The sequence below is a fragment of the Esox lucius genome, chromosome 3 (assembly GCF_011004845.1).
Source record: "Esox lucius isolate fEsoLuc1 chromosome 3, fEsoLuc1.pri, whole genome shotgun sequence".
Taxonomy (NCBI): Eukaryota; Metazoa; Chordata; class Actinopteri; order Esociformes; family Esocidae; genus Esox; species Esox lucius.
Genome location: NC_047571.1, coordinates 1,942,077 through 1,969,628, shown reverse-complemented (window position 1 = coordinate 1,969,628; position 27,552 = coordinate 1,942,077). Strand labels below are relative to the sequence as shown.

At 44.4% G+C, this 27,552-nt stretch overlaps 1 protein-coding gene across 9 annotated transcripts in view; it reads right to left on the bottom strand.

The window, feature by feature from the left end:
* Window positions 1-2,390: 2,390 nt before the first annotated feature.
* The window catches only part of LOC105007164 (epidermal growth factor receptor substrate 15), a 63,623-nt gene continuing 38,461 nt past the window's right edge, over window positions 2,391-27,552 (bottom strand). For 8 of the 9 annotated variants that reach the window (XM_020044851.2, XM_010865990.3, XM_020044848.2 and 5 more), the window contains 7 exons: window positions 10,837-11,034; window positions 7,767-7,958; window positions 7,580-7,663; window positions 7,168-7,294; window positions 6,302-6,349; window positions 3,042-4,889; window positions 2,391-2,855 (listed from right to left, as the gene is read on the bottom strand). In XM_020044851.2, the coding sequence (XP_019900410.2) occupies window positions 4,414-4,889; window positions 6,302-6,349; window positions 7,168-7,294; window positions 7,580-7,663; window positions 7,767-7,958; window positions 10,837-11,034 (1,125 nt within the window). In that variant the 3' untranslated portion in view covers window positions 2,391-2,855; window positions 3,042-4,413. The remainder of the gene's footprint in view (window positions 2,856-3,041; window positions 4,890-6,301; window positions 6,350-7,167; window positions 7,295-7,579; window positions 7,664-7,766; window positions 7,959-10,836; window positions 11,035-27,552) is intronic. The other variant, XM_010865989.3, reaches the window with a different exon arrangement.

The following is a 27,552-nucleotide window of genomic DNA, read 5'->3' as shown; positions in this document are numbered from 1 at the left end:
TAACTGTAATGAACTTATCTTCTGCACCAGATGGAACTCTGGGTGTTACTTTCCTGTAGTGGTCCTCTTGAGAGCCAGTTTCATCACATTGATGGTTTTTGAGACTGCATGAAACAATCAAAGATCTTGACATTTCCCGGATTGACTGACCTTCATGTCTTATGGTAATGATAGACTTTTTATATATTTGATTATTCGAGCTGTTCTTGCCATAATTTGCACTACTACTGTATAGACATAACGATAGTCTTCTGTATACCAACCCTACCTTGTCACAACATAACTAATTGGCTCAAACATATTAAGGGAAATAAATTCCACAAATTAACTTCTACGAAGGCATACCTATTCGTAGAACTGCATTGACTACCTCATGAAGCTGGTTGAGAGAATGCCAAGAGTGTGCAAGCTGTCATCAAGGCAAAAGATGGCTACTATGAAGAATCAACAATATGAAATGATCTTTAACACTTTTTTGGTAGCTATATGATTCCACATGATTTATTTCATAGTTTTGATGTCACTATTCTACAATGTGGAAAATAGTATAAATGAAGAAACCCCTTCGATTGAGTAGGTGTATCCAAACTTTTGACTGGTACTGTACATAGTTGTTGAATGTATGACTTGCGCCATGTTACATTAATAGTTGAAGGAACCAAAACAATTTCAATTCTATGTCTATTTACACATTCAATGATTCTTCATTAGACATGTATACTTATGTACTTAATTTCTATTCTAGTAGGCTCATTGGAATGTTTATGGTTAACAGATATTCCTGTAAGGAGCGAATGCAGTGACAAAAGGGTTGCTTTTAATTGCCTAGAATGTGTGATCCTTGAGATAATACCCCTGTGTCATAGAGCCCCAGGGATTGATAAGGGGTCTATTCTACAGGACTGGTTTTGTTTTCCTTAGGTCAGTTAACCAACCCCCACTACTTGAGTTTTAGGATATAACCAGAGTGAGGGTTTGAGGAAGCTCCCTTGCATTTACCTTTCCTCCTGTCAGCATCTTCAATCTCAGAAGAACTTTCTATCTTTGATACTTATACTGTAATTGTAATACTCTCTTTATATATTAAATTAATTTGTTACATTAATTCATTGACTATTCATTGACTAAAACGGGTCCAAATCCAGTTCCACCATGGTTTATATAAAGTATATAGTCAACGAGGAGGGTCAAATCCAATCAAGCAAGGTCCAACAGGTTTTAAACATTTATGTAACCATTTAAATTGCCAAAACAGATTTGGCTCTACCTAAAATCTATTCAATTTACAGTTAACTTAAAAACTACAAAGGTCCAGCATTCTACCTGCCTGATTTTCTAATCTCCCTAAGGAGTTATTGGCTGCACTCGGAGAAAGTTAAATTTCAAAGTATACACTCTGCCATTCTCCCCTTACCTCGGAACCTAATTACTTATAAATGATAGGTATCCCATTACCTTATATTCTCACCACCCATTTTATATGAACTTAGATTATTTAATCTGACCCAAATTATGCTACCACTAACACCATCACAGCAAGTACAATTCTGTGTATGGGTAACTTCACTTAGCAAATAAAGATGATTCTGATAAAGAATAGATGGTTAAAGAGTTAAGATAAACAGGATAATAAGTCCTTTTGTTTACATGCAATTCAAATTTACAGTGGGGAGAACAAGTATTTATACACTGCCGTTTTTGCAGGTTTTCCTACTTACAAAGCATGTAGAGGTCTGTAATTTTTATCATAGGTATACTTCAACTGTGAGAGCTTTTTGGTGTAAATTCCACTCGCCGTGTTTCGAGGAAGAAGAAGCGAAGACTACAACCCCAAGAACACCATCCCAACCGTTAAGCATGGAGATGGAAACATCATTCTTTGGGGATGCTTTTCTGCAAAGGGGACAGGATGACTGCACCGTATTGAGGGGAGGATGGATGGGGCCATGTATCGCGAGATCTTGGCCAACAACCTCCTTCCTTCAGTAAGAGCATTGAAGATGGGTCTTGGCTGGGTCTTCCAGCATGACAACGACCTGAAACACATGGCCAGGGCAACTAAGGAGTGGCTCCGTAAGAAGCATCTCAAGGTCCTGGAGTGGCCTAGGCAGTCTTCAGACCTGAACCCAATAGACAATCCATGGAGGGAGCTGAAAGTCCGTATTGCCCAGTGACAGCCCCGAAACCTGAAGGATCTGGAGAAGGTCTGTATGGAGGAGTGGGCCAAAATCCCTAATGCGGTGTGTGGAAACCTGGTCAAGAACTACAGGAAAAGTATGATCTCTGTAATTGCAAACAAAGGTTTCTGTACCAAATATTAAGTATCAAATACTTAGGTCATGTAATAAAATGCAAATCAATTACTTAAAAATCATACAATGTGACTTCTACATGCTTTGTAAGTGGGAAAACCTACAAATTTGGCAGTGTATCAAATACTTGTTCTCCCCACTGTATATGTTCCTACCTTTACCTATAACTGGACCCAGATTCAGTACTGTATTGCCCCTATAACAGGGTGTAGAACAAACTAAGGCCTCACAACTGTAAAGCAACAATCAACAAGTAGAAAGTCATACATTAAAATCAACATATGATTTTCAATGAACACATCAATCACTATTAAATCAATGCAATTTTGCAACCCTTGACCACGGGTCAAGGTAAATCATGCCAAGCAAGGAGAAAAGAGACTGATTTTCTCCTTTGCAGTCTGTCTTTTCATCTACTTCCCAATTTTTGGGCTGTAATGCATTAGTCATGTCCACACTAGTGACATTGTCCCAGCAAATGGTTCATTGGTCAAAGCTCTGTGTGCAGGTGTTGACAGGGCTGGAAGACTCCTTGGAGTTGGACTGTGAGAAAAGAATACAAATTCTTGTTAAGTTACGGTCCCTGGATTGTAAACAGTAAAATATATGTTAAATATATGTACTCATGTACAGTACACCTACACCTAATAATGTCCACATCTATACAGTAAACAAAGACATACAACCAGCACACATATACCTAAAGCATTAAAAAACAAAGCCACTGACCTTAACAGTCATCCAGTCAGAAACGGTGTCAACAGACACAGAGTGGGCAGTGTCTCTTGCTCTGAATGCAAAGTTGTCTGAACCAGCAGGGTTTCCCGGTCTAGGTTCACAAGGGTCAAGGATCGGGGCAACTTCAGGGTTAACACTATAACTACTGCTTCCAAACACAGAATCCAGGTCTAATAGGTTGCTTGCGGTTGCCATGGTTTGTACTTTTCCGCATTGGTCAGACTCATTAGGATTTTTTATATCAGACTCAGCAACACTGTTTGTTCCTGTGAGTTCTAGACCTAACAGGTCCATCGTTACTGTGTTACCGGATTCTGAACAATAGGGGTCCATTGATGCTGCATTACTGAAATCAAAGCTAAAGGGGTCCCTTTTAGTTCTGTTATTGTTGTGTTCTAGGTTGGTATCATCGCCACTGTGTAGGCCAAAGATAGCTTGGTTGTCTGTCTCAAAACTTGCAAGTTTGAAACCATAGGGATCGAATGTGTCTTGGTTGCTAGCCTGAGAAGTATTTCTAAACTCATAAGGGTCAAACTTGTCTTGGTTCTCAGGTTGAATGGTAGGCTCAAATTCAAATGGATCAAACTTGTCTTGGTTCTCAGGTTGAGTTGTAGGCATTAATTCATAAGGGCCAAAGTTGTCTTGGTTGTCAGGTTGAATGGTAGGCTCAAATTCGAATGGGTCAAACTTTTCTTGGTTCTCAAGTTGAGATGTAGGATTACATTTATAATGGTCAAACTGGTCTTGGTTTTCAGCTTGAAATGTAGGATTAAACTCATAAGGGTCAAACTTGTCTAGGTTCTCAGATTGAGTGGTTGGTTCAAATAAATAAGGATCCAATGAGTCTTGGTTATCAGCATCTTCATCGCTGGGATCAGTGCCAAAGGGATTAAGTATGTCCTCACTGTGGTGTTCAGGGCTCAGTTTAAATCCATAGTTGTACGAAGTGTGACTACTGGGTTCATAGTTCAGCTCGAAACTGTTGTTGCTGAAACTTAATTTACTATTATTTTCAGCTGAGTTGCTGAGAGACTCCATGCCAATTGCACTGTCCTGCTCTGAATCAGCAGAGCGATTGGAAGAACCTGGATCACAGCGTTCAGCTTTCCGGGTGTTTGACGCTTTGAGACGTCTAGGTGGACGGACCGGGCGGGTTGGTTCAGGAAGGTTGCATCCTCCTGTTCTGACAGGTTCTGAGTCACAAGCCTGAACATCATCCGGGTAGCTGGGTTCCACAGAATCATACTCAGGAGGTACAACATCATAGTCAACTGGTATAGATCCTAGAGTTATATCAATCTCTGCTATGTCAGAAGGGGGGGATACTGCATTGATGTCAAACTCGTATCCGTTGGGGTCAGATTCAGTGGAGAAGTTGGGTCCAGCAGCCAGGTGTGGCTCTGGATGCTTGACTGAAGGATTCCCGTCCTGATGCTACATTGGATCCTGCTTCATCTTCTAATTCAATGTCCAAAGAACAGGTTTGAGCAGTGTAGATGGGCTTGAAACTCAGGCATTCTGTTATTAATAACGTTTTGGGCTCAACAAAAGAGAGTTGAACAGCTTCTGAGTGAACAGCATCCAGATCCTCCCTGCTGTAACTGATTTCTATGTCACTGGTTTCGTCCTCATCTGGAAACTCTGACTCAAAGCACTGGGTGCCGGTGGAGGCTTTGTTATCAGCGCAAGAGAGGCTCTTGTCTGTCTCGTCATTAGATCCAAGTTCCCGGCAGGCAGGGATGCCTGGGAAGGAATCATTTGAGCAATAAGGCTCCTCTGTCCCTTCTGAAAAAAGGACATCTGCACCAAAGGGGTTGGTGCCTTTGAATGGATCATCATCTGAGAGAAAGGATCAGTTGAAACCAAATTAAAGGTCTAGATAATACTATACACATACACTACCATCCAAAAGTTTGGGGTCACTAAGAAATGTCCTTGTTATTGAAAGAAAAGCACATTTTCTGTCCATTAAAATAACATAAAATTGATCAAAAAAACTACTTAGACTAGTTCAGTATCTTCAGCATCAGCGTTTGTGTGTTCGATTACAGGCTCAAAATGATCAGAAACAGTCTATTCTTGTTCTCAGAAATAAAAGCTACTCCATGCGAGACATTGCCAAGAAACTGAAGATCTCGTACAACATTGTGCACTACTTGCTTCACAGAACAGAGCAAACTGGCTCTAACCAGAATAGAACGAGGTGTGGGAGGCCCCTGGTGCACAACTGAGTAAGAGGAAAAATACATTTGTGTGTCTAGTTTAAGAATTAGAGGCTTCACGGATTCTCAGCTGGCAGCTTCATTAAATAGTACCCGCAAAACACCAGTCTCAGCGTCAACAGTGACGAGGCGACTCCAGGATACTGGCTTTTTAGGCAGAGTTGAAAAAACTATCCATATCTAAAATTGGCCGATAAAATGAAAAGATTATGATTGGTTAAAGAACACAGACACTGGACAGAGGAAGAACTGTGTCTACAAGGACGGTATCCCGGAGTCGCTGCTTCACTGTTGATGTCACGGTACGGTGAGTAGCAGCGCCACCGTGCCGTGCACCTTCAGTTCCCATCATTATACGAACGCATTCCAGACTTGTTTCGTGTCACATGTCTTTAATCATTCACACCAGGTCCCTATCATCTCATTAGTATGTGTTTAAATATTTCCCCTCTGCTACCCACGTTTGTCAATCATTGTTGTTGTTGTGTCATTGCTGTCATTTTGCATGCCCATGTGTAACTGGTGAGGGTTTGCAGTTTGCTGTGTCAATCCAGCCCCTTTACTTTTGTTTAAGTTTATTCTGTACTCTGTGTTGATTTGGTTTATTAAAAGTCAATATCTACTACGTTCTGCCTGCACCTGGTTCCTCTCCTCCACTCTCCGTTACAGTTGATGTTGAGACTGGTGTTGTGTGGGTTCCATATCTAATGAAGCTGCCAATTGAGGACCTGTAGGTGTTTCGTTTTAACTGAAAATAAATAGCTTTTCTATGGGATTTTCTTGTTAATGTTTTTTTTTTTGCTTTTCTTTAAAAAAGAAGAACATTTCTAAGTGATCCCAAACTTTAGAACAGTAATGTAGTATACCCACAGTTTCCTGTCCTGTCCTGGACAAAAAATTAAGCTCTATAGCAAATGGGAATTACATTTCCTTCCTGGACTATGCTTTATCTGTGTATGGGAAACCACCCCATTGTGTATCATCAAAATAAACTTTATTGGCCACATTTTGTATATGAACTATGCTCACCAGATTTATCTGTTTTGGTGAAGAGGTCATCATCTTTAAATAGGTCATCTGAAAGAAGGAATTCATCACAAATAAAAGCATCTACATTATCAGTATCACCACCACAAATAATATTAATGATAACAATATTATCAATGCCAAATTAATTCATACATACATCATTAGACAGTCAAGATTATTTACCAGGCCAAATCAAATTTCCAACAGCAGTATACAGTTTATATCAGTTTACTACAGAACACTATAGAATTATATTGTACATTCTATAAAATGATAGAATTGTAGAGTAAATTGTAGTACTGTTTTGTGTGGGTTGATCTTTCCTAGCTACGAAATGCAAGAGATCATCAAGGCTGGTTTCAGGCACAACCTATGTAGCTTCAATGGTTAATAACTGCAATGATGTAAATTCTAAGTACTAAAGGCAGCATGTGTTGTCGTTTCGTTTGACCTTTAGAAGTCCCATTCATTATTATTTTGTAGGTTGTCTGAAATCGTCATGCATATCAGATGGCATAAATTCAGCTTAAAAATTGCCCTTTTTTATTTGTCTTTACAAAATGTATTTTGTTTGTCTGTAAGGTATTTCAACAACTTGTATGTGGAGGACACTTGTGTATTCTGTTGCCTGTTCTATTCTATATAGTCTCTGTCAGATTTTTTGTGTCTTCACTGTTTTAGTAGGAACTGTTACTGAGCTCAATATAGTAATGAATTCAAATACAAAAATGCATGCTATTTTCAAGGGAGTGCATTTAGATCAACAACTGGTTGTGTTTTAAAATACACACTGATGAATTGATATGAATCTGAGAATAGGGCCGTGGTCATCATCAAGGCAGCTGGAAAAGAGAATGGATACTCACGTTCAGATTCACAGTGAATGAAGGGATCAGGGTGGTAGAAGTCCAGATCTTTGATAGCTATGCTACTGTTAGAATATTTTGTAATCTTTTCTTCCACCTTCACTTTCTCTTCTCCTTTATCTATCTGCTAAAGCATATAAGACAAACATTTATCACAAATGGTAGTTTAACTCATAAATCCAGCTAGAATATTCTTTCAGTAATTTGCCATTGTTTCTTGTAATTATAGGTCAACAATATTTGTCAGTTTTGGTCATTTAGATGCACTTACAGTGTGACTTTATAGTTACTTGATAAAGGGCAAAACAACCTATTGTGTAGGTATTTGAACCAGTGGCCTTTAATTTGCAGGACCTTTTAAAACTGGGCTTATCTGCCATCTCTCAGTTGGTAGATGTTGGTAGCCATTTACCTTTGGTGTGCTTAGCGTTTCTTCCTCCTCTTCTTGTGTATCAGTCAATCCATTCTTAGCACGAGCCGCGCACCCAAGGTTAGCCTAATGAAAGAGAGAAAAGCCATTCATTTGAATGCACTGAATACCTATAATTCAAGTCATCCCAAGTTGTCAGGACATATGGAACACATCTTACAATACTTACCAGGATCTCTGCGTAAACAGGCAGTGATTGACTCCGGCCCCATGACCAAGCAGGGACATCAGGGATGTCTACTGTTCCATCCTCTGTCCTGAGGCTGCATGGAGATGTGTCGTTTGGCTCCACCTGTTGGTGGTCTGGCAGTGTTGCATCTCTTGTTTGCTCCCCCCTCAGAATACTAAGCATGCACTCCTCCTAGTCCACAGAAGACATTAACAAAGGTAATTATTTTTTCAAATACTATACGAAGACTGTACTTCCACCTACCTGGTAAAATTACAAAAATATTAGCTACTTCCTGAACAGGACTAGAAGGACTACCCAGTAAGGCTAAGAGGAGTGTTGCTAAGAGATTGACACTTGATTGTCATATTTTATTAAGGAAGTTGTCCCAAATTGGCCTTAGCTCTGATGCATGTGTTTGGTTTTGTGACTATCTTAAAGACCGTATTCAGGCCATTGCATCTGATGTCTGATTTTCTTGAGGTGCATAAAGGGGTTCCACATGGATCAGTTTTCGGACTTGTTTTTTTAACTCTTTACATTTAATGAAATTGTGCTTTTTGCTCTTCACCTGCATGCAGATGATACTATTATCTACGCTAGTGCTCTGACTATTGATCTAGCAGTGTCAAGGTTGTAGTTTGATTTTACAAATCTACAACTTCTTCTAATATTGGGAAAACGAAATGCATTTTCTCAAAGTCCCATAAAACTATTTCTAAAACCATTTAATTGCATCTAAATTCATTAAATGGTGCCATGATTGAAATAGTACCTAGAAATAAATCTTGCTTCTCCCTGACTAGTAGGAAGTTCATTGTTCAGTCACTGTTTTTACCTGTTCTTGATTATGGAGATACTACATACCAAAGTGCAACAGACACAACCCTGAGATCCCTAAACTCTGTTTATCATTGTGCCCTTTGTTTTATTACATCTGACAGTTTTAATACTCATTACTGCATCCTTTACCAGAAAGTTGGCTGGACGTCATTTAAGACATGTAGACTATTGCACTACTCTCTGTGTGCTTACAAAACCCTTCTCCATAGACTTCCAACTTGTCATCCCTGTTGAAGCTCAGAGTTTTGGATTATAACATCAGGTCACATGATTGGTTAACATTACTGACCACTTTGGTAAACACTGAGATTGGTAGATCAGCTTTTTCATAATTAGAGCCCAATGTTTTGAATGGCATCCAGTCAGTACTTCATTTGGAGGCCTTAGCGCCCTTGAGTTCGTTTTAATAACTAAAGATTGTTATACTGACGAATGTGTATGTTTTAACTAACTGTGTATGTCTATGTACTTTTGAATATTTTATATGTATTTATATTTATGTGCAGTTTTTTTGGTTGTGTTTCCAGGGCACACTTGTGAATGAGACTCAGGTCTCACTGTGTCCCCCCTGGTAAAATAAAATAATTAGAAAATGAGGGACAAATAAGTGTTTAGCCTTGAGTGAAAGCTAATTTAAAAGACACTCCGCTGGTCTTTTTTCAATAACAGGGACCTGTGAACCAATGGCTCTATTTACTGATAATGTTTGGTACATCGTCGGTAAACTAATTCCAGATGTTATTACATATTGATTTATTACAGCTTGGAAGCTTTCCTCTAAAGATGCAACATTATTAAAAGGAGAGCCAAAATCAACATGGAAGATGAACAACACAATAAATCAAAGCTATGTGATAGAAATGTGAAATTGTCAAGTATTTTATGATGTTTTGATGTTATTATTTTATATTACATTGGCAATTATGATTTTACATTCATTTCTATGGTGGTTTCATTTAGTATGCTGTGATCTGGGTAAATGAGTAATTAACAGACCATGGGGACCTCTGTTTATCTGAGAGAGATTTTAGCTTGACCAGAGAATGGCCTAGCATCTGTTCTGTGTTCAATGTGTGAGTAATATGAGTAGGGGGCATGGCCAGTTAAAAAGTTACAAAGATGCCTGTCGTACTTAGATTCTTTGATTACTCAGAGTGCGGTCATACTAGGTGGCCGTATATCGATTATCCCATGTGCATGTAAAAATTGAAAAACCTTTATAGAACTTTGGACTCCAGTCCCACTGGTGGGTTTGAAGCCCATCTGCATGTTGCTGCTACTGTGACAATACAGATCAATGCACTTGATGCACTTAATACACATTTATAAGTTGTCAGCAGGTGACAGAAAAAATCACCACCACTGCTGGTCTGACTGAACAACTTTATATTGTCAGTCTTGTGTGAAAGAACTTTAAATGAGGGCTTTCACTCTGTGATATAGGCAAACATTTAAATTTAGTTCATTAAGTTTTTAACAGAACAACTTACAGTGGTGAGAGCATGCATTTTCATACTGGCCCTCATTGGAATCAAACCCACATTCCTGACCACATAAACACAATATTGAGCTACACAGGACATAGTTGGTCACACAGGGATATATCCTTCCATATTATCATATATGCTCTAAACCTTAGCATTCTAGGAGAATCATAGCCAGGCAAGCAAAGCTAATAGCTTCCATTCACAGGCTTTCATCTTTCAGATGATGAGCATAGCAAGAGACAAGAAAAATAAAAGGCAATAGCCCTATTCCCTTAATGGGTTTCAAAGCTAGAACGTTCTCCCTTGAGACCATAGCCCTGAGCTTGTATACTGTCTTTGGTGACCAGTGTACCCTTTGATGATTGCATGACTAGATCAATGACTGGCTACATGAAAGACTAAACACATCTTAATTCTGTGAACAATTGAGTCCTTAAATTGTTGTAATTCTTAGCCAGAAATCAAAGCGGACAAAAGCCAACTGCTATTGCATCACCATCTGCGAGAAACTCCCACATTTTAGCAGACCCAAACTGACAGTTTATTTTTATATATTTCTATTTTCAGTTGTCTTATCCTGAGCAACTTAAAGTAAGTGGATACATTTTTGTCCTGGACCCCCGTTGTAATCAAATCCACAACAAAAGTGCCATGCACTACCGACTGAGCGACAGAGTTATGTGGTTAACAGCCTAAACCAACTATCTTCATGAAATGTTAACTGCTAATGACAAACCCACCTGTAAAATCTCCTCATACGATTGACTGATGGAATCTTCTAACGGGATGATGCATTCCCCCGCTGCCTCCACTTTCCCCTGTGCCTGTCGGACCTCTATCTTTAGCTGCTTGAGTTTCCTCCTAGCACGGGCCAGCTCCCGTTCATACTCCTCCACTTTCATCTCCCTGGCCGCCTCCTCTGCTTGCAGGGACAGGATCTGAGCGAACAGAGAGGAGACAGGAGAGTCAGAAGACGCTAACATTGGTTTTGTGAAGGGTTGGATAACACAGGTTGATGAAATCACAATTTCTTCTGAAGATTTAAAAAGACAACAAACCAACCAGATACAGTTGTGCTCAAACGTTTGATAATATATGTACCATGTGTAAAGAAAACATTAGTGAGGATGTAAAACACACATAGTTCTTAATACTGTGTATTGCCCCCTTTAGCATCAATGACAGTGTGCAGTCTTTTGTAATAGTTATCTATGAGGCCCCATATTCTTGCAGGTGGTATAGCTGCCCATTTGTCTTGGCAAAATACCTCCAGGTCATGCAAAGTCTTTGGTCATCTTGCATAAACCGCATGTTTGAGATCTCCCCAGAGTGGCTCGACGATATTAAGGTTAGGAGCCTATGATGGCCACTCCAGAACCTTCAACTTTTTCTGCTGTAACCACTGGAGGGTCAACTTGACCTTGTGCTTAGGGTCACTGTCATGGTGGAAAGTCCAAGGCCGTCCCATGCACAGCTTTCGTGCAGAATAATGCAAATTGTCTGCCAGTATTTTCTGAGAACATGTTGCATTCCTCATTGCCTTTAGAGCTCACACGCCCCCAAAATATAATTGAGCCACCACCGTGCTTCACAGTGGGGATGGTATTCTTTTCACTATAGGCTTTGTTGACCCCTCTCCAAACACCAAACATAGAATCAAATCAATGTGCTTTACAAAGAAAAAGAAAAAATATTGAAATACAATAGCATAAAAAAATACTCAAATGAAAGCAACAAAAAAACATAATAAGAAAACATAGAATAAGAACAGGATGAAAACAAAGGAAGCTATAAAAGCTGTAAGGCTAAACATTGCGGTTAAGTTTAAGTGCTCAGTCATAGGCACGTGAATAGAGAAGTGTTTTTAACCTGGATTTAAAAATGTATACGTTTGGTGCACGTCTAATATCTTCTGACAGTTTATTCCAGTTGTGTGCAGCATAAGTGCTAAACGCAGCTTAACCATGTTTAGTTCGAACTCTGGACTCTATAAGCTGACCTGTGTTCATGGATCTAAGAGCCCTGCTCGGTTTATATTCTTCAAACATATCAGAAATGTATTCAGGGCCTAAACCATTCAGTGATTTAAAAAACTAAAAGCACCACTTTAAAATGTATTCTATAACTGACTGGAAGCCAGTACAACGATATAAGAACCCGAGTGATGTGCTCTGTTCTCTTGGTCCTGGTTAACATTCTAGCAGCAGCATTCTGAATTAGCTGCAGTTGTTTTACAGTCTTTTTGGGGAGTCCAGTTAAGAGGCCATTACAGTAGTCAAACCTACTAGCGATAAAAGAGCTTCTCTTCGTCTTTTTGGGACACCAAGCCCTTTATCTATTTTTAAGATGATAGAATGCTGTTTTGCTGACCACTCTGATATGACTGTTGAATGTGAGGGCTGAATCAGAACACCAATTAAAATAACATGTGAAGTCAAATGATGCAATTGTTAAAGTATTATTAATTACTAGAATTTTTTAGTAATTAACTATACTTTAACAATTACATCATTTGACTTCACAAATATGGTTTTATTATAATAATCTGCCGTTTGCTATCGCACGAGTGAAATGCTTGAACGTTGCAAGTTAATCCTTTTTGCTACTCATCACTGTAATTGCCTCCATTTATGATCATGGACTTATGAAGTAGGCTATTCAACTACTGGTGGAACTGTTGTGGAAATTTCTTTATACAATGTATTCTCACTGAGTAAAGGACTGAGTCCCACTGTTAAGATAGGTATAGGAATGTGTGGGATCTGGTATTTGCATAGGGGGCATCTATTGTCTGTCCAGATGCAGATCAATGGGTTTTAGGACAGGATAGGAGAAGATACAACAGGGGGCAGTAAGGTCAGTTGGCCCCTTTGGGTAAACACTACAGTAAACATTATGGCAGGAAGGATAAGGTGGGGGAAGATAGCATTTGACTTGTGTGACAGAACAAAGGGAAAGGTGTTTAGACAGATGGCAGCATCTTACCACACCCCTTTTTCCTATGTGATATATACGGTTGAATGAGCTACATTAGTTAGAGGCTCCTCAGACGATTATGTTTGTGTAAGCGGTTGACGCGTCTCTCATATAGTCTCTGTGCCTAATAATTAATAAAACGGTTATGATGTACAAAGAGAACTTTGTTTCTGTGTCCCTTACTCCGAGTGTCGATACATGGAATTACCATCATAGGAACCTTCTGCATTCATTTCAGCTATCTGCAGCTCTACCCTTTCCTCAGGTGTTTTTCTCTTTATATTGTACCCTGCCTCCATCCTATCACTTTTCTCAGGCTTTGTATTGGCATTTTTTAGGTTGACAATACAATCTTTTAAGTTGACTGTTCTATAATATAGTTTTAACTTAACAGAAAAATATATATAAATGTAGGAATATTAGTAATTAATTATATTTACTGAAAATTCCAATTACCTGTGCTCTATAGCGGTTTTGCAACACCTGTTACAGTTGCTGCAAAAGCATACTCCGTGTCTGTCTCCACTCCCTCAGCGTCACTTATTTTATATGTAAATAAGAAAATACATTAGAAATCACATATTTTTGACTATTGTATTTGACAAAATATTAATATTAGAAAATTGTATAAAATTACAAGTTTTCTTTCATCATAGCCAATATGCAAAAAGGCCTGTTGCATTTTGGCACCTAAAGCCTCGATCGGACATGCAGCGTCAATGCACTTTGATACATGTTGTGGAAATTTTGGAACTAAGGTACATTTGAGAGGACTTTGTAACAGTAACAAATTGAAGGATGTATTCAGTGATTGGCGTTTACACACCCACGTGTTGATGCAACTTGCCCCATACTGCCAGTATATATATGTGTCATTTGAGATTATTTCCTTTGACCAGTGATTTTAACATAAATGCTTTGCTGTACTATGTTATAGTTCTGTGTAATGAAAATGTGTGATCTTGGAGTTAATACGCAGGTAATGGTCTAAAAGCATGTAAATTTCAGATTTGTCCCGTTCTCTAATCATTAGGGTAATGATATCAACAGGGTCGTGTTGTTAAAGAGTACTGTTTTGTTGCAGTCTACATCCTAAGGAGTAAACTGTTTAAGGATTGATAGCAAGGGTTGATTTGGTATCAAGAATATGGATTGTTGTGGACATTTTTGAACTAAGGTAGATTTGAGAAATGTCTGTCTTTCTATTGCCTGGTATGTAACTATTTTCTTTGATTGTGACACACATAAATCTGTATAAATGTCATAGCATCACTAGGTACTCTGACCATCTGTTCCTCTGCCTAAACCAAGAAGGGTATCAGTCCTTTGTTCCTTAGGAATGTGGCCCTTGGGGGGAAGTAGGGTCAATTGGGCTTCTTTAGGTAAACACAACATTAAACATTAAGGCAGGAAGGATAAGGTGGGGGGACAGCCACCCTTTGGGTAAAACCTATGTGACATAAGACAGTTGTGCAACAACTTGCCACACCCCTTTTAACTGTAATAAATACGGACTATGTGCGGGGCATGCTCACATGTTGAGAATTGAGATAAATTTATAAAAATGGGTCTGTTTCACCACGCACGTTGTGGTAAATATTTGACAGCAAAATTAATGTTTCTGTTGTCTGGGAATGTGAACAAATGTTTCTTTGGGAGTTATTAGGTTTTCCGGTTAATGGCGTTTTCATTCGATGACGGATGCATGGCCTACAGGGCAGATTGGAGGAATATGGACGATGTAAAGGATGGGAGTTGCAGAAGGCATAATGGGAAGTTGTTTGGAACGCGTAGGCTACGGTATATAGAAAGTGGTGACTGATGGAAGCTTTAGGGAAGTTTGTGTGGGGTATATTAATCTCTGTGTTTTCGCTCAGGTTGGATGGATCGTCCCTCTGACTGCCCCCACCCTCCTGTGGTGTTCCGCCAGGCCGATCGCTGGGACTCCTTGGAGGTTTGCTTGGTCCCATCCCGTCCGGCGACACTGCATCGGTAAAGAACATTTCCTTACAATCGACCCCTGACTCGTTTTGCTCTATGGACCTTTTTGTTGTGAACGTGGTGATGCAGTAGGCCATCTGGAGGCCGTTTTGCTCCACTTTGGACATGTTGGGGGATTCTGCGCAGGTCAAGAAATGAATCGAAAGGGGGGAGAAGTACACACCAGTTATGTAACCTCTGTTGGCAGCGGCTAAGACCAAAGAAGAATACAGACCCGGGGTTGAGGAAGAGACTATGCTAACCACTACGTTTAAACTTATGATGGCTACCGCTATTCATTCGGCTGGACATTGGGTTTGGGAAGATACCCATGCAACTCAAGACAACGGCTTTTAGATGTGGTGTTACTGCAAGAGACAGTTCCGGCTACCTCACTGGTATCGCCACAAGCGACCCAGCGGGAGCACAAAGGAACGCTAACCCGCCTGAGGGAGGGGTGTTGACGGTCGGAGGAGACGGACCAGAGAGCATCAACCGGTGAGATATTTTCTTAACACAAACCCAGTTTTTCTCTAACATATTTTGAGGATACAGGAGTTACTGCTTTCATATGATTTAGTAAACTTTGTGATTGGGTTTAGTATGTCAGGTTTGATGGATTTGTGGAAGTTGATAGGTGGTTTTGAGAAAGTTCGGTTTGTAGGAGTGCTTTTTAAAATAATATTTCAGTTATAGTAACTGTAGTGAAGAAAAGGACGTTGTTGTTCTGTGTCCTGTTAGCACTGGTAACTGTTGTGGAAATTCTTGAACTGATGTATACTTGGTCCTATACATGTATAAATGGGTTACTAGTTAAAGGTACTGAGTCCCCATGTTTGGATGAGAAAAGGAATGTAGGAGAGGGGGATCTGGTATATGCCTAGGGGGCATTATTGACTGATATCAGCAGATTATAGGGTTACTCGTAAATCTGTATAACCCATCAGTGTCAATCTATTGTTTGTCCAGATGCTGTGAGTCCACTTCTAAAGTTGAGAATGTTACCCATGAGGGAAAGGACAGCCTGACTCCTTGGGTGAAACCTAGGAATGTGATAGAACAAAGTGGAATGTGTTCTGTCAAGTTATGTGAAGATATGTGGCATCTTACCACACCCCTTTTTCTGATTTAAATACTGTTGATTGTCCTGTATTAAGTTAGAGACTCCTCGGACGATTATTTTCTAAGCATTTGATGCGTCTCTCCATTTGCTCTCTAACTGTTAATTATGCCAAGAGATGTTTGTCTCTGTACTTCCTCCTTTAAGAGTTCTGATAGATAAAATTGCCATTCCACTTTGGGAGCTTGTCCTTGGTTACTTAACCTGGTGTCTCTGAATCATTTCCTAGCGGGTTAACCGTGCACGGCCGGAGACTGGGTCCCGGAGCCTAAATCCTCCCGCGCTCGTGGGCTAGCTACGTAAAGGGTGAGAGTCGGTGCGCAATGCAGAATTTTGAACTCAGGAGTTAAGGGCACAATGCAGTTAAATATGGTTCGGGTATATGTGATAGGGCAAATTTAGTGTTAGGGCAAATCTGCAGACAAGGTTAGGGCCTTGAACGCCTCACTTACGGGCCGACGGGTCTATTAACGATGTTAGGGCACATTAATAGAAATTAATGTGTTAGGGCACTTCTATGCGTTAGGGTGCGGGTATATGTGTTAAGGCACATTAAAGTGGTTCTGGCGTGCGGGGCATGCTCACGTGTAATGAGATGAATTAATAACAAAGGGTTTGTTTCGCCACGCATGTTTTTTGCTGATGTTGATAATGGGTATGCATTATGGTACATATTTGGTGGTGAAGTTAATGTTTCTGTTGTCTGTGCATGTGAACAAATGTGTCTTTGAGAGTTTTTAGGTTTTCCGGTAAATGGCGTTTTTCGTTGGGTGACTGATGCGTGGCTTACCGGGCAGATTGGAGGAATATTGCAGAGGAGTCGTATGGAAGTTGCAGAAGGTATAATATAAAGTTGTTTGGAAGGCTTAGGCTACGGTATGTAGACAGTGGTGACTGATGGAAGCTTTGGGAAAGTTTGTGTGGGGTTTCTTAATCTCTGTGTTGTAGTTCTTTTCGCTCAGGTTGGATTGTCCCTCTGACCGACCCCACCCTCCCGCGGTGTTCCGTCAGGCCGATCGCTGGGCTTCCTTGGAGGTTTCAGCTGTTTAGATGTTGTGTTCCCGCAAGAATAGAGACAGTTCCGGCTGCCTCATTGGCCTCGCCGTGAGCGTTCCAACGGGAACACGCAGGAACGCTGAACCGCCTGAGGGAGGGGTGCTGACGGTCAGGGGAGACTGACTAGGAAGCATCAACCGGTGAGATCATTCCTTAACATAACCCTGGTTTTTCTCTGACATATTTAGAGTATACCGGATTTATACCTTTTCATAGGGTTTAGTAAACTAGGTGGTTGGTTTTGCTATGTCAGGGTTGCTGGGTTTGAGAAAATATGGTTAATAGAAGTAATTGTTTAGGGTATTTCAGTTATAGCAACTGTATGTCCTGACAACAATTCCTATGCAGTCATCCTACTGCTGGGCGATTTGTGCAGGATTTTACAGAATTGGACTGCGGCAGTTAGACTGTGAAATAGAGTTGAGATTGCTCCTGTATATAATGATTTTCGGATATTGAATTGTGGATATCTGGTTGTGGTCGGCCTAGTATATGCATTTTCTGTTTTGGTATTCCCTGTGCACGAGGGTTCCGATTGGTTGTATTGTGTATTCCTTGGTGGAATATTTGTGTATTTGTTTGAGATTGTTGTTAGCCTGGAGGTGTTGCCTTTGCCAGGTTTTGCTTGTTTGGTATACACTTGGGTGAATGCATTCATTGCGTCGTTAATGTGATTCTTTGGCGAGGCCCACTCTTTTGGCCTTTGCCTTAGTGCCGAATCCACAAAATTAAAATTTGCCGGTGACTGGCACACGTGGAGGTATTCACCTGATAACTTAGGATTGTATGAGAATAATGTCCTAAATTTAATTTGAGGGATAGATTGGAAATTGGTACAATTATGCTTTCCCAGTTTGGTAAAATATGGTCTTGTGGTTTCATTGTAATGGGTAAAAAAATTGAGTTTCTCTTTCTTTGTATGGAGAACAACGACAAACCACACTGCGATGGTCTTTAACGTTAAGAACACACATTGTATGTCGACTGGATTTGCGTCCAGTATAAGTCGTGGCCTGCAACAGAGGGCAAGTTAGCCATACCATACCATACCATACCATCTTCTTCCGCTTATCCGGGGCCGGGTCGCGGGGGCAGCAGTCTAAGCAGGGATGCCCAGACTTCCCTCTCCCCAGACACTTCCTCCAGCTCTTCCGGGGGGACACCGAGGCGTTCCCAGGCCAGCCGGGAGACATAGTCCCTCCAGCGTGTCCTAGGTCTTCCCCGGGGTCTCCTCCCGGTGGGACGGGACCGGAACACCTTCCCAGGAAGGCGTTCCGGAGGCATCCGAAAAAGATGCCCAAGCCACCTCAGCTGACCCCTCTCGATGTGGAGGAGCAGCGGCTCTACTCTGAGCTCCTCCCGGGTGACCGAGCTTCTCACCCTATCTCTAAGGGATCGCCCGGCCACCCTGCGGAGAAAGCTCATTTCGGCCGCCTGTATCCGGGATCTTGTCCTTTCGGTCATGACCCAAAGCTCATGACCATAGGTGAGAGTAGGAACGTAGATTGACTGGTAAATCGAGAGCTTTGCCTTGCGGCTCAGCTCTTTCTTCACCACGACAGACCGATACATCGACTGCATTACTGCAGAAGCTGCACCGATCCGTCTGTCAATCTCCCGTTCCATCCTTCCCTCACTCGTGAACAAGACCCCTAGATACTTAAACTCCTCCACTTGAGGCAGGCACTCTCCACCAACCTGAAGTGGGCAAGCCACCCTTTTCCGACTGAGGACCATGGCCTCGGATTTGGAGGTACTGATTTTCATCCCCACCGCTTCACACTCGGCTGCAAACCGTCCCAGCGCATGCTGAAGGTCCTGGTTAGAAGGGGCCAACACGACAACATCATCTGCAAAGAGCAGAGACGAAATTGTGTGGTCCCCAAACCTGACACCCTCCGGCCCCTGGCTGCGCCTAGAAATTCTGTCCATAAAAATTACGAACAGAACCGGTGACAAAGGGCAGCCCTGCCGGAGTCCAACATGCACTGGGAACAAGTCTGACTTACTGCCGGCAATGCGGACCAAGCTCCTGCTTCGGTTGTACAGGGACCTGACAGCCCTTAGCAAAGGACCCAGGACCCCATATTCCCCAAGCACCCTCCACAAGATGCCGCGAGGGACACAGTCGAATGCCTTCTCCAAATCCACAAAACACATGTGGATTGGTTGGGCAAACTCCCATGAACCCTCCAACACCCTGTAGAGGGTATAGAGCTGGTCCAGTGTTCCACGGCCTGGACGAAAACCACACTGTTCCTCCTGAATCCGAGGTTCTACTATCGGCCGTATTCTCCTCTCCAGAACCCTGGCATAGACTTTCCCGGGGAGGCTGAGAAGTGTGATCCCCCTATAGTTGGAACACACCCTCCGGTCCCCCTTCTTAAAAAGAGGGACCACCACCCCGGTCTGCCATCCCAGAGGCACTGTCCCCGACCGCCACGCGATGTTGCACAGGCGTGTCAACCAAGACAGCCCCACAACATCCAGAGACTTGAAGTACTCAGGGCGGATCTCATCCACCCCCGGTGCCTTGCCACCGAGGAGTTTCTTGACCACCTCAGTGACTTCAGCCCGGGTGATGGACGAGTCCACCTTTGATACCTCATCCTCTGCTTCCTCAATGGAAGAAGTGACAGCGGGATTGAGGAGATCCTCGAAGTACTCCTTCCACCGCCCGACGACATCCTCAGTTGAGGTCAACAGCTGCCCACCTCTACTGTAAACAGCATTGGTAGGGCACTGTTTCCCTCTCCTGAGGCGCCGGATGGTTTGCCAGAATCTCTTCGAGGCCAGCCGATAGTCCTTCTCCATGGCCTCACCGAACTCCTCCCAGGCCCGAGTTTTTGCCTCCACAACCACCCGGGCTGCAGCCCGCTTGGCCTGTCGGTACCCGTCAGCTGCGTCAGGAGTCCCACAAGCCAACCAGGCTTGATAGGATTCCTTCTTCAGCTTGACGGCATCCCTTACTTCCGGTGTCCACCACCGGGTTCGGGGATTGCCCCCTCGACAGACACCGGAGACCTTACGGCCACAGCTCCGAGCGGCCGCTTCGACAATGGCGGTGGAGAACATGGTCCACTCGGACTCAATATCTCCAGCCTCCCTCGGGATCCAGTCGAAGCTCTGCCGGAGGTGGGAGTTAAAGATCTCTCTGACAGGAGACTCGGCCAGACGTTCCCAGCAGACCTTTACAGTACGCTTGGGCCTGCCGAGTCTGTCCAGCTTCTTCCCCCGCCATCGGATCCAACTCACCACCAGGTGGTGATCAGTTGACAGCTCCGCCCCTCTCTTCACCCGAGTGTCCAAGACATACGACCGCAGGTCAGATGAGACGACAACAAAGTCGATCATCGACCTGCGGCCTAGGGTGTCCTGGTGCCACGTGCACTGATGGACACCCTTATGCTTGAACATGGTGTTCGTTATGGACAAACTGTGACTAGCACAGAAGTCCAATAACTGAACACCACTCGGGTTCAGATCAGGGGGGCCGTTCCTCCCAATCACGCCCCTCCAGGTGTCACTGTCGTTGCCCACGTGGGTGTTGAAGTCCCCCAGTAGAACAATAGAGTCCCCAGTCGGAGCACTTTCCAGCACCCCTCCCAGAGACTCCAAGAAGGTCGGGTACTCTGCACTGCCGTTCGGCCCGTAGGCACAAACAACAGTGAGAGACCTATCCCCGACCCGTAGGCGCAGGGAAACGACCCTCTCGTTCACCGGGGTAAACTCCAACACATGGCGGCAGAGCTGGGGAGCTATAAGCAAACCCACACCAGCCCGCCGCCTCTCACCATGGGCAACTCCAGAGTGGTGAAGAGTCCATCCTCTCTCAAGGAGTGTGGTTCCAGAGCCCAAGCCGTGCGTAGAGGTGATCCCGACTACCTCTAATCGGAACCTCTCAACCTCACGCACTAACTCAGGCTCCTTCCCCGCCAGCGAGGTGACATTCCACGTCCCTAGAGCTAGTTTCCGTGTCCAGAGATCGGGTTGTCTAGGCCCCTGCCTTCGACTGCCGCCCGATCCTCTTCGCACCGGCCCCTTATGGTCCCTCCTGTGGGTGGTGAGCCCACGGGAGGGTGGCCCCACGTCGCCCGTTCGGGCTGAGCCCGGCCGGGCCCCATGGGGGAAGGCCCGGCCACCAGGCGCTCGCATACGAGCCCCAACCCCGGGCCTGGCTCCAGGGTGGGGCCCCGGCTGCACCATACCGGGCGACGTCACGGTACACATAATTTTAATCATCATTAAGGGGTTTTTGAACCGCTCTTAGTCTGACCCGTCGCCTAAGACCTGGCAAACAGGCAAGTTAGCCAAAGCATGTTTATTCCCCGACTAGCGGAAGCCGTAAATTTAGACATCCTATTTTAAATGTTGATTTGGGTTTGCTTAAATAATGTAGTTACATTTTGTTTGTATTTACAATGATATCTGGGATACTACTTGTGTTTTAAGACCAACACCTGATACTCGTAACTGGAGTTTAAATTCTAACCTGGGAAACTGACAAACGGGGTAGATTGATGTGATAGTGTTTAGAGCTCTAGATTGAGTGTCCTTGGGACCACTCACTGATTGTGCCTTGATTTTTGTGACATTGTGCATCTGTTTTCTATTAACTTTTCTTGAGTTTTTCTCCCTGCTGTTACTGTGTTTATAAGATAACCAATTATTTTTACAAACGGCAACTATATGAGATGAGTGGCGTAATAACTCTGAACTTTCAGTTAACGTGGGATATCGGCTAAGTTGAAAGCATGACGTCTTTTACTACTGACAGTCTGAAGACCATGTAACGTTTTTGTGTGGGATCTTTCATTGAACATTTCATTAACATTTTAAGCAATCCTTTGGGCCTTTATGGCCTACCAGAAGTGGGTACACTCCTGGGCTCCTTTCCCATTAAATCAAAGTAGTCTCTTACTACGGGTTACATTTGAGTGTTCTGACTGTTCTCACCTGTGGTAATTCTGTGGTAATTTCCCCAACATGAGTGTATTCAGTTTTGGGTTAATCAAACGTTAAGTGCAAACTATGTTTTCCTCTCAATAGCTTTCATGTCGAAATATCCGTTTTTGAAACATACTTGTAGTGAGGGTAGAGACCTGAAGTCATCCCCAATTGTTAATTGCTAGAACAATCTTGATGTCGTTGCATGACATATGACAAATTCCCTAGACTTTAGGAAGTTAATTGCGTCATGATGTTTGTGTTGTCACAACTTAGTTTGGCCATTGCCTGTGGAAATGCACATTTTGATATGCTAATTTGGGAGTTTCACTGGGTGAGACAACTTTGTCTATATGTTTTATGGGTTATAATTCCTTCACACGAGTGGCCGTGTGGCACAGTTGTTTTTTTGATTTTCTTTGTGGATGTTTCTGTCAATTTCAGTTTGCAACTCTTTACTGAATGAATGTTAGATTTGTCCCAACTATTGATTTTCTTTTCATGTCCATCCTGTAATGGTTCTGCTTTCACACATGGAGTCGTTTTCCATTGATTCTGTCGTGAAAGCGGGGGGGACGACAAATGGGTTTGGTATGTAATTATTGTCTATAATGAAAAAGAGTTGAACTAAATAGGTACTTAAAGAGTTACATGAAGAATTTTGGTTTTCTGTTTCCATAGTTAGAACAGAAAATTGGCATCTGTTAAAATCAGCATGCCTTAGTGTTTGTTCACAGTGTTTGTCTAATTTGTTTTTTTGGAAAAATCTGTTTGATACAAAATCTAACATGATTATGGTTGAGTAGAATACATCTTACCATTTTGATTTGGTTTAGCTAAGAAATAACTAATTTGATAGGTAACTAATTTGATAGTGGCTATGAGAATGTGACTTCAGGTTGTGTGATATTTTAATAGAAGTAATCATATTAATCTAATGCATTATGGAATTAAAGCTGCGAGCAGCGTTTCAGGGGGCCAAACAGGGCACAGGAAGCATCTCAATGCATGCTCTCACTAGAGAAATGTTTTGCTATTTAAAAATGCCCTTATGCCACTAGTAGTCAGGATGTCCAATTGAAAGAGAGGAAATCAAAACAAAACAAAAGACCTTGAAACCAGAAAAGGAACCAAGCAATCCTAGTCCAGCCGATTAGGAGGGATGAATATTATGGTCCCCTCCAAGAACTGCCACCTTAACGTGGTGGAGGGGTTTGAGTACCCGAGTGACCCTAGGAGCTATGTTGTCTGGGGCTATATGCCCCTGGTAGGGTCTCCCAAGGCAAACAGGTCTTAGGCGACGGGTCAGACTAAGAGCGGTTCAAGACCCCTTAATGAAGAATTCAATTTTGAGTACCGTGACGTCGCCCGGTATGGCGCAGCCGGGGCCCCACCCCGGAGCCAGGCCCGGGGTTGGGGCTCGAATGCGAGCGCCTGGTGGCCGGGCCTTCCCCCATGGGGCCCGGCCGGGCTCAGCCCGAACGGGTGACGTGGGGCCGCCCTCCCGTGGGCTCACCACCCACAGGAGGGACCATAAGGGGCCGGTGCAAAGAGGATCGGGCGGCAGTCGAAGGCAGGGGCCTAGACAACCCGATCTCTGGACACGGAAACTGGCTCTAGGGACGTGGAATGTCACCTCGCTGGCGGGGAAGGAGCCTGAGTTAGTGCGTGAGGTTGAGAGGTTCCGATTAGAGGTAGTCGGGATCACCTCTACGCACGGCTTGGGCTCTGGAACCACACTCCTTGAGAGAGGATGGACTCTTCACCACTCTGGAGTTGCCCATGGTGAGAGGCGGCGGGCTGGTGTGGGTTTGCTCATAGCTCCCCAGCTCTGCCGCCATGTGTTGGAGTTTACCCCGGTGAACGAGAGGGTCGTTTCCCTGCGCCTACGGGTCGGGGATAGGTCTCTCACTGTTGTTTGTGCCTACGGGCCTAACGGCAGTGCAGAGTACCCGACCTTCTTGGAGTCTCTGGGAGGGGTGCTGGAAAGTGCTCCGACTGGGGACTCTATTGTTCTACTGGGGGACTTCAACGCCCACGTGGGCAACGACAGTGACACCTGGAGGGGCGTGATTGGGAGGAACGGCCCCCCTGATCTGAACCCGAGTGGTGTTCAGTTATTGGACTTCTGTGCTAGTCACAGTTTGTCCATAACGAACACCATGTTCAAACATAAGGGTGTCCATCAGTGCACGTGGCACCAGGACACCCTAGGCCGCAGGTCGATGATCGACTTCGTTGTCGTCTCATCTGACCTGCGGCCGTATGTCTTGGACACTCGGGTGAAGAGAGGAGCGGAGCTGTCAACTGATCACCACCTGGTGGTGAGTTGGATCCGATGGCGGGGGAGGAAGCTGGACAGACTCGGCAGGCCCAAGCGTACTGTAAGGGTCTGCTGGGAACGTCTGGCCGAGTCTCCTGTCAGAGAGATCTTTAACTCCCACCTCCGGCAGAGCTTCGACTGGATCCCGAGGGAGGTTGGAGATATTGAGTCCGAGTGGACCATGTTCTCCACCGCCATTGTCGAAGCGGCCGCTCGGAGCTGTGGCCGTAAGGTCTCCGGTGCCTGTCGAGGCGGCAATCCCCGAACCCGGTGGTGGACACCGGTAGTAAGGGATGCCGTCAAGCTGAAGAAGGAGTCCTATCAGGCCTGGTTGGCTTGTGGGACTCCTGAGGCAGCTGACGGGTACCGACAGGCCAAGCGGGCTGCAGCCCGGGTGGTTGTGGAGGCAAAAACTCGGGCCTGGGAGGAGTTCGGTGAGGCCATGGACAAGGACTTTCGGCTGGCCTCGAAGAGATTCTGGCAAACCATCCGGCGCCTCAGGAGAGGGAAACAGTGCCCTACCAACGCTGTTTACAGTAGAGGTGGGCAGCTGTTGACCTCAACTGAGGATGTCGTCGGGCGGTGGAAGGAGTACTTCGAGGATCTCCTCAATCCCGCTGACATGTCTTCCATTGAGGAAGCAGAGGATGAGGGCTCAGAGGTGAACTCGTCCATCACCCGGGCTGAAGTCACAGAGGTGGTCAAGAAACTCCTCGGTGGCAAGGCACCGGGGGTGGATGAGATCCGCCCTGAGTACCTCAAGTCTCTGGATGTTGTGGGGCTGTCTTGGTTGACACGCCTGTGCAACATCGCGTGGCGGTCGGGGACAGTGCCTCTGGGATGGCAGACCGGGGTGGTGGTCCCTCTTTTTAAGAAGGGGGACCGGAGGGTGTGTTCCAACTACAGGGGGGATCACACTTCTCAGCCTGCCCGGGAAAGTCTATGCCAGGGTTCTGGAGAGGAGAATACGGCCGATAGTAGAACCTCGGATTCAGGAGGAACAGTGTGGTTTTCGTCACGGGCCGTGGAACACTGGACCAGCTCTATACCCTCTACGGGTGTTGGAGGGTTCATGGAGTTTGCCCAACCAATCCACATGTGTTTTGTGGATTTGGAGAAGGCATTCGACTGTGTCCCTCGCGGCATCTTGTGGAGGGTGCTTGGGGAATATGGGGTCCTGGGTCCTTTGCTAAGGGCTGTCAGGTCCCTATACAACCGAAGCAGGAGCTTGGTCCGCATTGCCGGCAGTAAGTCAGACTTGTTCCCAGTGCATGTTGGACTCCGGCAGGGCTGCCCTTTGTCACCGGTTCTGTTTGTAATTTTTATGGACAGAATTTCTAGGCGCAGCCAGGGGCCGGAGGGTGTCAGGTTTGGGGACCACACGATTTCATCTCTGCTCTTTGCAGATGATGTTGTCGTGTTGGCCCCTTCTAACCAGGACCTTCAGCATGCACTGGGACGGTTTGCAGCCGAGTGTGAAGCGGTGGGGATGAAAATCAGTACCTCCAAATCCGAGGCCATGGTCCTCAGTCGGAAAGGGTGGCTTGCCCACTTCAGGTTGGTGGAGAGTGCCTGCCTCAAGTGGAGGAGTTTAAGTATCTAGGGGTCTTGTTCACGAGTGAGGGAAGGATGGAACGGGAGATTGACAGACGGATCGGTGCAGCTTCTGCAGTAATGCAGTCGATGTATCGGTCTGTCGTGGTGAAGAAAGAGCTGAGCCGCAAGGCGAAGCTCTCGATTTACCAGTCAATCTACGTTCCTACTCTCACTATGGTCATGAGCTTTGGGTCATGACCGAAAGGACAAGATCCCGGATACAGGCGGCCGAAATGAGTTTTCTCCGCAGGGTGGCTGGGCGATCCCTTAGAGATAGGGTGAGAAGCTCGGTCACCCGGGAGGAGCTCAGAGTAGAGCCACTGCTCCTCCACATCGAGAGGGGTCAGCTGAGGTGGCTTGGGCATCTTTTTCGGATGCCTCCGGAACGCCTTCCTGGGAAGGTGTTCCGGTCCCGTCCCACCGGGAGGAGACCCCGGGGAAGACCTAGGACACGCTGGAGGGACTATGTCTCCCGGCTGGCCTGGGAACGCCTCGGTGTCCCCCCGGAAGAGCTAGAGGAAGTGTCTGGGGAGAGGGAAGTCTGGGCATCCCTGCTTAGACTGCTGCCCCCGCGACCCGGCCCCGGATAAGCGGGAGAAGATGGATGGATGGAATATTATGGTCGCTGGCAGGTTTCAATCCCTGGTTTTCTATGTGGCAGACTGTCTTTAATCATTACACTATTTAAACAGCAGAATGCAACTTTCACCTCAGCCATTAAATTTTTGCTGAAATAACGTAAACAAAATAACATTAACGGAACTAAAGAGTAGTCTTGCTCAAAGACTATATAGCAAATAGCTATACATCCTACTTATAACGAAAACAATGACTTCAATCACTCCATGGCTGATTTGTGTCTTTGAAAAACAATAACCGTATATAAGGGTCACGTAAAACAATTATTCTCCTAAACATATGAGAATCATGGAATTACAGAGGGGATATACACTCACCTAAAGGATTATTAGGAACACCATACTAATACTGTGTTTGACTCCCTTTCGCCTTCAGAACTGCCTTAATTCTACGTGGCATTGATTCAACAAGGTGCTGAAAGTATTCTTTTGAAATGTTGGCCCATATTGATAGGATAGCATCTTGCAGTTGATAGAGATTTGTGGGATGCACATCCAGGGCATGGTGCGTGAGGTTGAGGCCAACCCCGGGCCTGGCTCTAGGGTGGGGCCCCGGCTGCGCCATACCGGGCGACGTCACCGAACTCAAGAACATTTTCATCATTAAGGGGTGTTTTGAACCGCTCTTAGTCTGACCCGTCGCCTAGGACCTGTTTGCCCTGGGAGACCCTACCAGGGGTATATAGCCCCAGACAACATAGCTCCTAGGGTCACTCGGGTACTCAAACCCCTCCACCACGTTAAGGTGGCAGTTCAAGGAGGGGAAGACAATTATTCTCGCAAATAAATGAAAATCATGGTATTTCAGATATGTATTGTT